Source organism: Atractosteus spatula, chromosome 2, assembly GCF_055471065.1.
Source record: "Atractosteus spatula isolate fAtrSpa1 chromosome 2, fAtrSpa1.hap1, whole genome shotgun sequence".
NCBI lineage: Eukaryota > Metazoa > Chordata > Actinopteri > Semionotiformes > Lepisosteidae > Atractosteus > Atractosteus spatula.
The window spans coordinates 11,665,092-11,677,521 of record NC_142707.1 but is presented as its reverse complement, the minus strand read 5'-3'; the positions used below and the strand labels follow the sequence as shown (position 1 = coordinate 11,677,521).

Genomic DNA, 12,430 nt, shown 5'->3' with positions numbered 1-12,430 from the left:
ACAGGTTTTAACAGCAAGTGGTGAAAAAGTAAAGTATATGAGTTAGTTCTGTAGTTTGCAAGCTATAGGCTCTGCTTTATTTACTGTATCTGTTATGGCAATGAAAAACTGTTCTATGAACAAAACCGGCCTCTCAACAGAAGGTAGGTAGACAGGACAGAACTGTATATCTACTCATTATGGAACATTAGCAACAGTCCTTGCTTTACTGCTGTTTTTTTTTTCACCTTGATTCCCAACCTTCACTATATCTCTCTTATGTCCATTTTTACCTGATTCCCAGGCCCAGCATACGTCAGGCTGGTGGGGGGCAGTGACAGGTGCAATGGGAGAGTGGAGGTGTATCATTCGGGAGTGTGGGGGACGGTGTGTGACCACGCATGGAATGTGACCACCGCTCAGGTGGTCTGCAGGGAGCTGGGCTGTGGACATGCCTTATTAGCCCCTGGAGCTGCCACCTTTGGGCAAGGCACGGGCCACATTTGGCTGGACGACGTTTCGTGCACTGGCTCGGAGACCTCACTGCTGCAGTGTGGAAACAGGGGCTTTGGAGTCCATAACTGTGCCCACAGTGATGATGCTGGAGCGGTCTGTTCAGGTATGTTTTCATCAATCCATTTCTAAATGCTATTGTGACATTTTATAATCATCCACCTTTTTCCTTTTTTAGAATAGGTGAGTGCAAATGTCTTCAAAATTAAGGGAATTGATTGATTTGGTGTTTATGAGCTCAACAAGAGCTTCAGTTTGGATATGCATAAGTATGTCAGAGGCAATTGTTTAAACCAGAGTCAAATGAAAATAAAACTAGGCAGTAAAATTGTAAAGCATGTGAAACAGTAAAACTGTGTGAAGCATAGTCACTATTTTGCTGAGAGTAATTTCTTTCTTTCAATTTCTAGGAGCATGAATTAAATGCTGGTATCCAAACATTCTATAGGTCTGCATAGTAAGTATAAATACAACATAATTTAAACACTACAACGAAATAATCACTTATACAAGTTGTGAAAGTGTATTTTAACTCATAACAACTACAGATGGGAAGAACATTAATCTTTACATTTCCTCCTCATTACATTAGATATGCTTATTACAAAAAGCATAATGGCACAATATTGTAATCAGATTTAAATGATTGCTTATATAAATCTATGTTATATTATTATGTTTTATTATTATGTTTTATTTAAACATTTTTCTTTTATAAAGTAATATAACCGGGATTTTTTTCTGCTTACCTTTTAGATCAATGAAGCTGACTTACTGAAATCAGAAACCTTCATGTCCTTCATTAGTTATAGAAAAATGCAATGGAAATTTTAAAATCTGAAAGATTATTTCCCTTAAATATAGAGTAAAGTAAATTGTAGCTGAGAAAAAAGTTCTGAATATCATGTTGTTTTTTTCTTTCCCGAGAAATGGACAAACAGCATTTATTCTTTAGAAGCCATCTAGTAATCTTTTCATTGTCTTTTTAAGTATTTTCTCTTAAGAACTTACATTAAACTTGATTCTAAAGCATCAACATGAATTTTGAAGTTGTTTTCAGTTAAAAATGCACACTTACACATCTGATAGATGGGTCACTGTCTGAATGTGGAAGTGAATCATTAAAGTTTACCTGAAATGAAATTTAATCAATATGCAGTACATATGGACCATTAAAGTGCTAAGAGGATATTTTGTAATGTGACACAAAGACGTTACAAAAAAGTGGACCTGAGCTTGTTTATTCTTTTTTGGAAAATCACAATTCTATTTAGTAAAAGTCATCTAATGCTTAGAATACCTGAACAGTCCAGAGGATATGCTCTCTACAGCATGTTAGTATTTATTACACAGACAAACAGAAATCTGTGTTCTGAAACTGGTGAGCTGGACCAGTTACTGCAGCCCCTGAATCAAGCAGTCACCATACTTGTACTGTATGTACATTTATGCCATATTAACATACAGGCCCAAGGAGAACATCAACAAAAGATGACACTGTACCTTTACAAGAAGGAAATTCCAAACAGCTCACAAAAATCAGGTGTATATAATCCACCAGTACCAGTGTTAAAGGTGCATCCCTAAATACAGTGTTTTGAAGTAGATGAAACAGAAGAAGCAGTTACAGCTACAGTATATGAAGAGGCAATAAAATATAATCCCATAACTGAAATCTTTTCATGATTTTATATACAGTAGAAGACGCAATGTTTCAGCTTATTAATGCTTTACATAGAGGAAAGAACCACAATCCCCTAAAGTATCGCTTTACTGTCATGTAACACAAAGTCATCAATGGACAAAGACATCTCATTAGTGCTTGTGGGAGAGATACCTGTACCTAATGATGCTGCAAGGCCTGCAACAAGGTTGCTACTGTACAAGCTATGTTCCACGTTGATGCTGAACATAACAACCCTACTCAACAGTGAATGACGATGTTGAACATAACAACCCAACTCATTGATGCGTTCAGCTGAATTCCTATTGGCTGATCCTGCAGGCCAATCCAACAGGAATGTCTGCTGTGTAATCCTGGCCGTGTGAGTTGGGCAGGACTACCCTGCAGAGCAACACATTATGAATGGAACTCACTAATTTTACCACAAAATGACTACCTCTCCCCGAAACTGATCCCTTTCAAGAGTACAGTTTTGGACAAATTGTTTCCCCTTACTGACAGAGACATGCAAAGCTCGGATAAAAAAACTGTGGCTTGCCAAAGAAAAATCGATGTTGGTGAAGCAGGAGATTACTTATTTGTCAGTACTGATTGAAACTGCCGACAATGCTGAAAACCAAAGCCTGCCAGACATCTTTGGGTAGAAGGCATTTCTAATGCATCCCTATTTAGAGACTTTAATGACCCAGTTTCTATAGCTTGAGTAAGAATGCAATAAAGTCCATTTTTAATTAAAATGATTGTTTTTATTGTTTCTGGTCAAGTAAACGTAAGGTTTGAGTCACAAAGTGAAGACACTCTGCTCAAAAGTGTAAATGATCCCTAAAAGTAATATAAAATCAATGACAGCCTAGGATCCAACAGATGTTCCAGTGAACATGATTACCACAGGAGCCCACACTGTGAGTTAACTATACTAAATGTCACGTTGTTATTTGTAATAGTTGTTCTTACTTTGTTGTGGCTCTTAAAAGTATATCCTAGATTTGCTGGGTGATTCGACTGGTGGTGGGGGATATGAGACACACTGCTCTGTTTATTTTGTTGGTAGGTAAGGATCCTGTTCACCCTTTTGTTTCGTGTAGAACTTTGCAACCACTGTAAAGTACAAATCTCATTTACATTTAACTTCCTCCTTTTCTCAACTCAGGAGAGCCTTTGTTTACGTGCTGCTACAGTATAGACACATAATACCAAACCAGGATTTTGAATGAGTTTTTCGGTTGTTGCGTCACTCCTCAGAGTCCCTGTCTATTTTTCATTTCAGCTCATGTGTTTGTGTCCCTCTGACGATGAAATTGCAGCCCTCGGAGCTAGACACTGTCTTGGACACCATTTCTAATTCTGTTGAAATCTGAGTGCACACAACAAAACCGCTCGCATATCGCCTGATCTTAAGGTAAGGTTTATTCGTGTTTTTTTCCCCTACCACTTATACATTATATTCATTGTGAATGTTGCCTCTACAGTATGTAAATTACCAATATAAAACTAAGGCAATGCAGGTAAAGATTTCACTGATTTCTTAATCGGGTGTATGTAACGAGTGCATATTTTCTTAGTTTTAGACTGTCTTTCACATAATCTGTATTTTAAAAAGATCATACTGATAAAGCTTCACATTTATTACTGCAGTGTTGTTGTCATTCATGTTTAACTGCTAGAAGTCGATAAATCACTGAAAAATCAAATTCGTGTAGTGCTTGTCGGGACTGTTTTATTCATTCGAAAATGTCGTTATTTAATTATTCATATACACGTTGGCAATGTGGTAAAAACTGACAAAGCTATTTTTTTTCTCTTGGAAATATAAAAAAATCACAGCCTTTTTTTTTTACAGTCATGCAGATTCGAGAAAACGAAACTTAAAGGCCGCTTCATTTTCACCATTTTGTGGAAGGGAAAGCGAGAACGCTACAATAATCATTCTAAATGAGCTTTATTTGAATTTATATTATATATATAAACTAGCAACGTATAGGCTGATGTAATTAGCTATAAAAGGCGGATAGTTGAATTATTTAGCGACTGTTCGGACGGACAAATTGAGGGCAACACCCTTTTAGAGGAAAGTGTGTGTGGGGTGCTAATGCCAAAAATGAGAGGGGAGGAGGGTTTCATGCAACTTGCAAACTTGTAAATCTCCCAGGAAGCGAAACTCAGATTCTCTACCCGCATTCCAGAATTGAGAACTGTACTCTGCGCTCTTCCTCTCCCTAGAGATGCTTCTCTTGCAGTCTCCTTAGTGGCGAACCAGTTTTGGCTTACTTAAGTTTACTCGTCGGACTGTCAAGATAGGGTTGTCCGGTTTGTATTTTTTTCTTAACAGGATAATGACTAGGTCGCAACCTTTTCACGGCCCAACATGCTTTCACTGGAGTTAGTGAAGAAGTAACTGGAGACACTGAGTAGTCCGTACGGAATTACATTCCCATAGTGCACCCTTAACGTGAAAAATACTGTAAAACATCTTACGAAGAAATCTCTAATCACACCTGTTTTCTCGAGCTTGGTTAGAGTGTGGATTATTATTTTTTTTACAAGCTACAAGTAACAGGGGGTAGTGCTTCTTCTTCTACAATATGTTACATTGGACTTACTGTATATTGTGACAGCTACTGTATAGGTGTATAAGTGTCTCTAAGAGTCCGTATAAAGTGTGTGACACCCGGCAAAAATATTTAGTGAAATATAAAATAATTATGTTTTACTAGAAAGATTAACAATCCATGTTATCACTTATCATGGAGGTGGTCTCCCCATTTTTTAGTGTTCAATCCCCGTTTGATCCCTCGCACAAATGTTTTCTTCTGTGCAATATTTTCCACATAAGTGTTTGTTTTAGAAACAAATATTCTGTTTTGTAAGTGATGAACACGGGATCGTCTTATGTAAACATACTCAATCGCCTTCTTGATTCTGCAGAATTACCACAGAATTAACAGATTTGCTCATAGCAAATTGCTTGTTATTCTTTTTAGTAACCACAATAGATTTTATGTCTTTTTCTTCTCACGTAACACAGATATGCTCTATTTCAGTTCTCCTGGGAAAGGACTTTGAGACTAAGTGAAGAGGATGATCCAAGGAATGTATTAATAGTTCAATAGTAAGTGTTCATAAAATAAATATATAAATGACTTCTTTATGTATTTTTCATGTACAGTACCATTGATTTGGTGTTGCAGATATATTCTTAAAGTAATACAGGGTAATGAAAAACTATTTAGAAAACAAAATAGAAAAAACCCAGTGGCTTTAGTATTAAATTATGTCCTGTGATGTATTGGTGTATACTTGCACCAGGTGCTTGCCGGGATCGGATCCAGCTCCCCCTTTTTTGGATGTAAAGAGGTTAGAAAATGGATGGATGGATGGATAGTACTAAAGTTATTACTATATTGTATTTTGTAGGCTGGATTACTTTGCTGAAGCAGTATGAGCTCCTTGTCTGACCTGCCTGACAGGATTGAAGACTGGAGCAGAGAAGATGTCCACCGGTGGTTGGTTGGTGTCCTTAATGTTGACAGCAGATGGGCAGACAAATTCTATGAAGAGGAGGTCTCGGGGTTAGAACTTGTTTATTTTCGCAAGCAAGACTTGCTGGATTTGCATATAAAACATGGGCCTGCTGTTAGAATTATAAACAACCTAGAGGAACTTAAAAAAGCAAAGCAACCATCACAGGACCAGAAATACCTGGAGGAACATGAGAAAGCAAGTCAAACACCACAGGAGCAGAAGAACCTGAAGGAACTTCAAAATGCAAAGGAACCATCACAGGAGCAGAAGAACCTGGAGGAACTTGATAAAGCAAAGCAACCATCACAGGAGCAGAAGAACCTGGAGGAACTTGAGAAAGCAAAGCAACCATCACAGAACCTGAAGGAACTTCAAAATGCAAAGCAACCATCACAGGAGCAGAAGAACCTGGAGGAACTTCAAAATGCAAAGCAACCATCACAGGAGCAGAAAAACCTTGAGGAACATCAGAAAGCAAAGCAACCATCACAGGAGCAGGAGAACCTGGAGGAACTTGAGAAAGCAAAGCAACCATCACAGAACCTGAAGGAACTTCAAAATGCAAAGCAACCATCACAGGACCAGAAGAACCTGGAGGAACTTCAAAATGCAAAGCAACCTTCACAGGAGCAGAATAATCTACAGAAACATCAAAAAGCAAAGCGACGGAAAGCAGGAAAGCAGAAGAACCAGGAGAAACTTCAAGAAGTAAATCAACTGTCACAAGATGAGAATACTAAACATAACACATCTCAAAAGGTGTCAAACCAAGGTACACAAAACACATCAGAAACTGTAAGTGAATCAGCCAGTGCAAATAAAAAATGTGCAGAAGAAAAGAGGAATCCAGAAGGTAACAAAACAAGTCCAGGGATAAAAACAGATATAGAGCTCAGTGAACAAAAATCAGCTGACCTCAAACTGAAAGCAACTACAAATGAAAACAGCAATGACAATAAAGAAGCAAATGGTTTATTGCATGCTCAAAAGCAATCTGAATCTAAGGCTGAAAGTAGCCCAAAGTATCCTCAGCAGAAAAATACATGTTCCTTCTACCTTTTTGACTCTCAACATCAGACTAAAAGATACATACAGAATTACATTTTATCTCCAGAGACAGGGCCAGGCAATCGCATTGAACCAGTTCATGAGTACAAACTGCTAGGAAACGTGGAAAATGCATCAGAAACAGATATTCTTAAGAAGTTCAGTAATGAAGTCTTTCGTTTTTCAGCAGCATGCATGAATTCACGCACAAATGGAACCATTCATTTTGGTGTGGGAGACAGGCCTCGCTTCCACGATGGAGAAATTATTGGAATTGATGTCAAAGACAGAAACAAATATATTGATATCTTGAATAAAAGTGTGCAAAACTACTTTGGAGAGAATGCTGAAGATGCCAAGATGTGTATTAGACAGCCCCGATTTGTTGAAGTTTTATCTCCTGATAACACTTTATTAAACAAGTATGTCATAGAAGTAGATGTTGTACCAAGTTATTCTGTATGCAAAGGAAAGGAGTATTACATCAACATGATGCTCCTTGAAAACAATCGATGGATGAAGAGTAAGGAGATATATTTGTTTGTGCGGGATGGAGCTAGTAGCAAAGATCTAATGGGAAACAGGAACCAAAAAGAAATGAAGCTTGAGCTGAAAAAGTTTAGTGACAGTATCAAGAGTTTAGATTCACTGCGGAAATCTATGGAAAGCAAGACTTCACAAATGAAAAGACCAAGCAATCAAGGAGAGAAACTTAAGCACTTGATAACATGTGGAAAGGGAACACTTGACAACTATAATGAGTACATTATCGTCATAAACAAGAGTCACCCCGAGCAGCTGGAACACCTCCAGTTCCTCAGTGATTTGAAAATATTTATGGTACTTGAATTTGACCCAGACTCTGCAGTCAATGGTGTCTGCAACTTTTACAGGAAGTCCAGAATTGCAAACCTGCATTCCCCGGCAGATTTCAAGAGCACTGAATCAGAATCTACAAAAATTGTGAAACTGAATTTGTATAAGCAGACAAGTTGGTTATTTTGTAATGGGAGAGGAGATCTTGAAAGTGAAACAGATAGACCCCTCAGACCTGGAGAATGGTTAACACAGAGAGCCAAAGATGTCCAAGATGCAATTTTGTTTCTGTGTAACCCTGATGTGCTGCAAATAGGAAGATACCAAGTAGTGTTCCTTTTGCTTTCTGCAGTGGAGTCCATGACTGACCCTGTTCTTGAAACATTCTTAACATTCTACAAAAATTTAGGAGGAGCTCAAAACATTTTGTGCATCTGTGAATCTGAAAACACATTCCTACAATGGAAAGACTTTGTTCAAACAAGATGTGACACTGATATTACTAGGCACTGTATATATGAGTTAAACTTAAGTGAAATCAATGGAACAATAAGCAAACTCAGACCACTAAATGAAACATCTTGCAGATTTTTGCCTTCTTCAGGATCAAGCTCAGTAGTTTTTGAAAAGAAGGTTGAAGATCTCATGACAGCTTTAGCAGTTCTGTGTGAAAATGAATGTGAAAACACAGACATTGAAAAGAGTGAGGAGTTCAAGAGCTTTAGAAGTAAAATAGAGGAAGATTTCTACAGAGGAGGCAAAGTAACTTGGTGGAACTTTTACTTTTCCGAAAAACCACATTCTTTGCCTTTTATCAAAAGAGACAAGTTTGAAGCCCTGAAAAATAATCTAACCTCTTTGGCCAGTTCTTCTACAAGTATGTGTGTGATTCAGAATTTGTTTCATCACCCAGGATGTGGGGGATCCACTTTAGCTATGCATGTGCTGTGGAATTTGAGAAAAGAATTCAGATGTGCTGTGTTAAAAAATAAAACAGTTCCAAACATAGAAGTCGCTAGCCAGGTCAAGCACTTGCTGATGCTTAGGAAGAGTAAAGGATCTAACTATACACCTGTGCTTCTTTTAATAGATGATTCAGAAGGAACAGAAGACGCTCAAGATTTGCAGAAATGCATTAGAAAAGCAATTGATGAGGTGTCAGCTGAACAGGAAAGGCCATCAGTAATCCTTTTAAACTGTGTGAGATCGCAAGATCCAAGAGAAAGCTGCAATGGCAGCGTCAATGAAAGTATATATATATCCAATTCACTTTCTCAAAGAGAGCAAGAGTTCTTTGAGATGAAACTAGGTGAACTTGCAGAAAATCATGAAAAACCTGAAACATTCTATGGCTTTATGATTCTGAAGGCCAACTTTAACATTGAATACATTGAAAATGTGGTCAGCAACACTCTGAAGGACCTGGACATCTCAAGCAAACAAGCACAACTCATTTCATTCTTAGCTTTGCTTAATGCTTATGATAATGACTCCTCAATATCTGTGTCCTTCTGTGAAGATTTTTTAGGAATAAAAAATGCACTGCGGGGAAAGGTAGCATTAGAAGACAGAATGGCTCCTTATTCAACTCTGTTAATTCTTTTTCGTGTTGAGGAGCATGGCACATACCAGGCTGTGAAAATTCTACATCATATGATTGCCACTCAGTGCCTCGAGCAGCTAACCAAAAAATACAATGTGAAGAAAAGTGAAATCATCACAAACTTTCTTCACTGTGATTTGTTTTTTAAAACTGGAATGGGAAAAGACAACCTTGCGCAAAGTGTCAAAAGCATTTTAATCACAAGGCAACGCAGGACAGAGAGCGATGACAAACACACAAGGTTTTCTCCTTTAATTGAGAAAATGAAAGACGAAGAAGGAACAGACCAAATTAGCGAGGTTTTGGTGAAAGCAGCACACAGGTTTGATAAAAGTTACGCGATCCCACAAGCAATGGCAAGACACCTGTACCTGAACAAGAAGGACTTTGAGTCAGCCTTACACTGGGCACAAATTGCCCGAACTAAAAAGGAAAGTTCCTATATCGTTGACACCATAGGACAAGTCTTCAAAACTGATCTGAGACATAAGATTGAGTTCGCTAAAACGCATAAGAAAAATCTCACTCCAGCAGATTTGGAAACCTACCTTAATTTAGCACATGAAGCAACAAAAGCCTTTCAGAAAGCTCAAGACCTGGCGAAGACTGATGATGTGCCAGACTTTGAAGATCTTTACACAAAGAGGAAACGGACTACTTACAATACTTCTGGTTACATTGGCGAAGTGGATATCGCTATGATAGTCTGTGATATTCTCAGTGAAGTACCATTCTTCCATGTAAACGATCCAATGTGTCACATCCACATGTTAAAATTCCTCAAAGGCAGCATGCCGCTCAGCAATATTCGCGATATTCATGATGAATTGAGTGACAGATTCATGGAAGTGCTCAAGAAATATGAAGGATTCCTTGTGAACCTAAAGCCAAGAGTTAAACAAGCTTTTGAATTTTTGGAGAACTACTTTGTACACCTGAAAGACAGGAATGTTGATAGAGAAATGGAAAGCAGGACCAAGAAGAAAATTTCGGAAAGCTTTAAGAAATATGTCAGCCTGTTCTGTACCTCAGATATTGAGAAGCACAGTGAGAGGATAAGCAAACCGAAACTCAGTTTACAGCAAGATATTGAGGAAAAGAAAATCTTTTTGGAACAGCACAAAGCAGACTGCTTTTCAGGGCTTCTCCACTGTACAGATAAAGAGAGTGCAGAAATAATGCAGGAAATAACCAAGAGTTACAAGTTTATTTATGAGAACTCAAGCACCAAAACTGTCAGAGACCAAACAAACTACATATTGGCCAACATTAACCTCAAATGTAAAACTTCAGCACAAGATAAGAAGAACAAGCTATACATAGAACTGTCAAAAATTCTGAGGAGTTTACTGCAAGATATTGGAACACAACATGCATTTCCAGAGCCGTATTACTTAGCTCTGCTGCTTTTCTGGCCTGAAAAAGACTGTGTGGAGGATAATTGTAAAAATATTAGTACTTATGTGATGTCCTTAAACAAGTCCTTCAAAAGACAGTACTCCCACATGCTGTCAACAAAAAGTACAATAGCTCATTTCTATCTCGGGAAAGGGTCAGGACTGAATCGTCTTGTTCACAAAACCAAAATTGACCAATGCTTGGGTTTTGGCGAAAAATTAAACTCTCTGTGGAAAAGCGGAGCTGTGTGGAAGGAAAAGTCTGTGCAAGATCTTTTGCTTCGTGTCAATGGCACCACAGAGCAGGGCCAAGTCTACATCCAGTATGACAGCATAAAAATCCCAGTGCGTGCTGCCTATCTTGGAGGCATAAGAAGTGGCTACAGTAAGGAGAAAGTGTCCTTTTACCTGGGATTCTCAATAGATGGGCCAATAGCCTGTGACATAGAAAGTAAGAGCTACTCTTAAAGCCTGAGTTGGACTGAAACAGGCTGTTGAACACAAGGAAGAAAACACAAAAGCAAATCTATAATCTTTGCTGTCACACGAAAGTGTTATTTCCATATGATTATCCTGCAAAAGAAATGTACATAGTATAATTGGTGCATTGCTTGACTCCACAACATTGAAACCTAAATGAGGATGGGCAATTTAATCAATCCTAACTTTTTGTCCTTAAGAACAACTGGCTTTGTTTGGCATTCATTGGTCTCCTTTAGAGGAGTTAAGATAATGTGAAGACATGTGCTCTGTAAATAATAATAAACATGTACAGTACTCTGTAAATAATTATTTGAAACATTGTATGGATTTCTAACAAAGCTTGTTCTGCAAGTTGTATATACAAAACCCATTTACTTTTCAGAACTATTATCCAAGAAACTATAACTGTGAATTCCAATCTGATATTACAAAATATCTTTACACAACTCATTATAATCTTAATTTGTTATATTATCCTCAGTAAATGGAATCTTTATTCTTTCTGAAAAAATGAGTACAGTAAATAAAATTCATTGTATTTACTTTCAGCACGTTGTTGCCTATGAGTGCTTATTTTGTTGCTGGTAAGTTTCTAAATTTCACTGGAAGTACCTTTGTAGGCTGTTCAGCATGTAAAGTTTAAGTTGGTGGCAAGGAGTGACTCGTTTTCAAAGTACTGTATGTATGACGGAATTACTAACGACAGAAAGGAACGCAGTTAATATAGCAAAAAATGCAACAGGAATTTGAAAGGAGAGAGGATGAGCCTAGCCTCTCCTGGTCCAGTATACTGTATTTACTGTACACAGCCTGTTCTCAGAAAGCATCAGACTGGACCAGGAGAGGACTAGCCTGATTTGAGAACACCCGCTGGCTTTGTAGGCAAGTAATAGTCACCAGCTCACATTTGGGCTCCACTGCACCTATCCATTCAAAGTTTAAACATTTGATTTGTTAAATAATTGACCCTCTTCATGCATATACCCCATGTACTAAGACTTCCAGTGTCATAAAGGACTCTGCTGGCTTTTAAAACTTCAAACACTGCATTCTCAGATTCCAGTGAGCACTAGGTTTCAACTTATTTGATTTCTATAAAGCTGGAAAAAATGGACAGACAGTATGGTGGTAGATTAATAAAAGCATATGGTTAAAATCAACCAAATTTGTTCTCTTACAAAGCTAAGAAATATATGGTGTATATTAGCATCTTCAGAAACAGGAGTTGTTGGATGCTTACACTAATAATTATTTCACTTTCTTTTCTCTTCTTTTAGTGGCTCTGTGTGTACATTAAGTCAAGCCCTGCTGGGCACCGCTGTAGTATGTGTGTTGAGGCACTTCACTCAGATTGGTTCAGTAACGTATCCAGCAATATAAAGGAGC

At 37.9% G+C, this 12,430-nt stretch overlaps 2 protein-coding genes across 3 annotated transcripts in view; both read left to right on the top strand.

The window, feature by feature from the left end:
* The window catches only part of LOC148839246 (scavenger receptor cysteine-rich domain-containing protein DMBT1-like), a 38,532-nt gene extending 37,004 nt beyond the window's left edge, over positions 1 to 1,528 (top strand). The window contains 3 exon segments of the mRNA XM_088935596.1: positions 284 to 598; positions 903 to 949; positions 1,249 to 1,528. Coding sequence (XP_088791722.1) covers positions 284 to 598; positions 903 to 910 — 323 coding nt within the window. The 3' untranslated portion in view covers positions 911 to 949; positions 1,249 to 1,528.
* A 1,909-nt stretch (positions 1,529 to 3,437) lies between these two features.
* Positions 3,438 to 11,592, top strand: LOC148839245 (sterile alpha motif domain-containing protein 9-like). Of its 2 annotated transcripts, XM_088930487.1 has the most exons (4): positions 3,450 to 3,575; positions 5,218 to 5,285; positions 5,591 to 5,745; positions 8,652 to 11,592. In XM_088930487.1, the coding sequence occupies exons 3-4, from the start codon at positions 5,667 to 5,669 to the stop codon at positions 11,027 to 11,029; spliced, it is 2,457 nt and encodes an 818-aa protein (XP_088786613.1). In that variant the 5' UTR covers positions 3,450 to 3,575; positions 5,218 to 5,285; positions 5,591 to 5,666; the 3' UTR covers positions 11,030 to 11,592. The 2 variants fall into 2 exon arrangements, with proteins under 2 accessions (XP_088786605.1, XP_088786613.1); XM_088930479.1 differs by having other exon boundaries at positions 3,438 to 3,575; positions 5,591 to 11,592.
* The last annotated feature ends 838 nt before the right edge of the window (positions 11,593 to 12,430 follow it).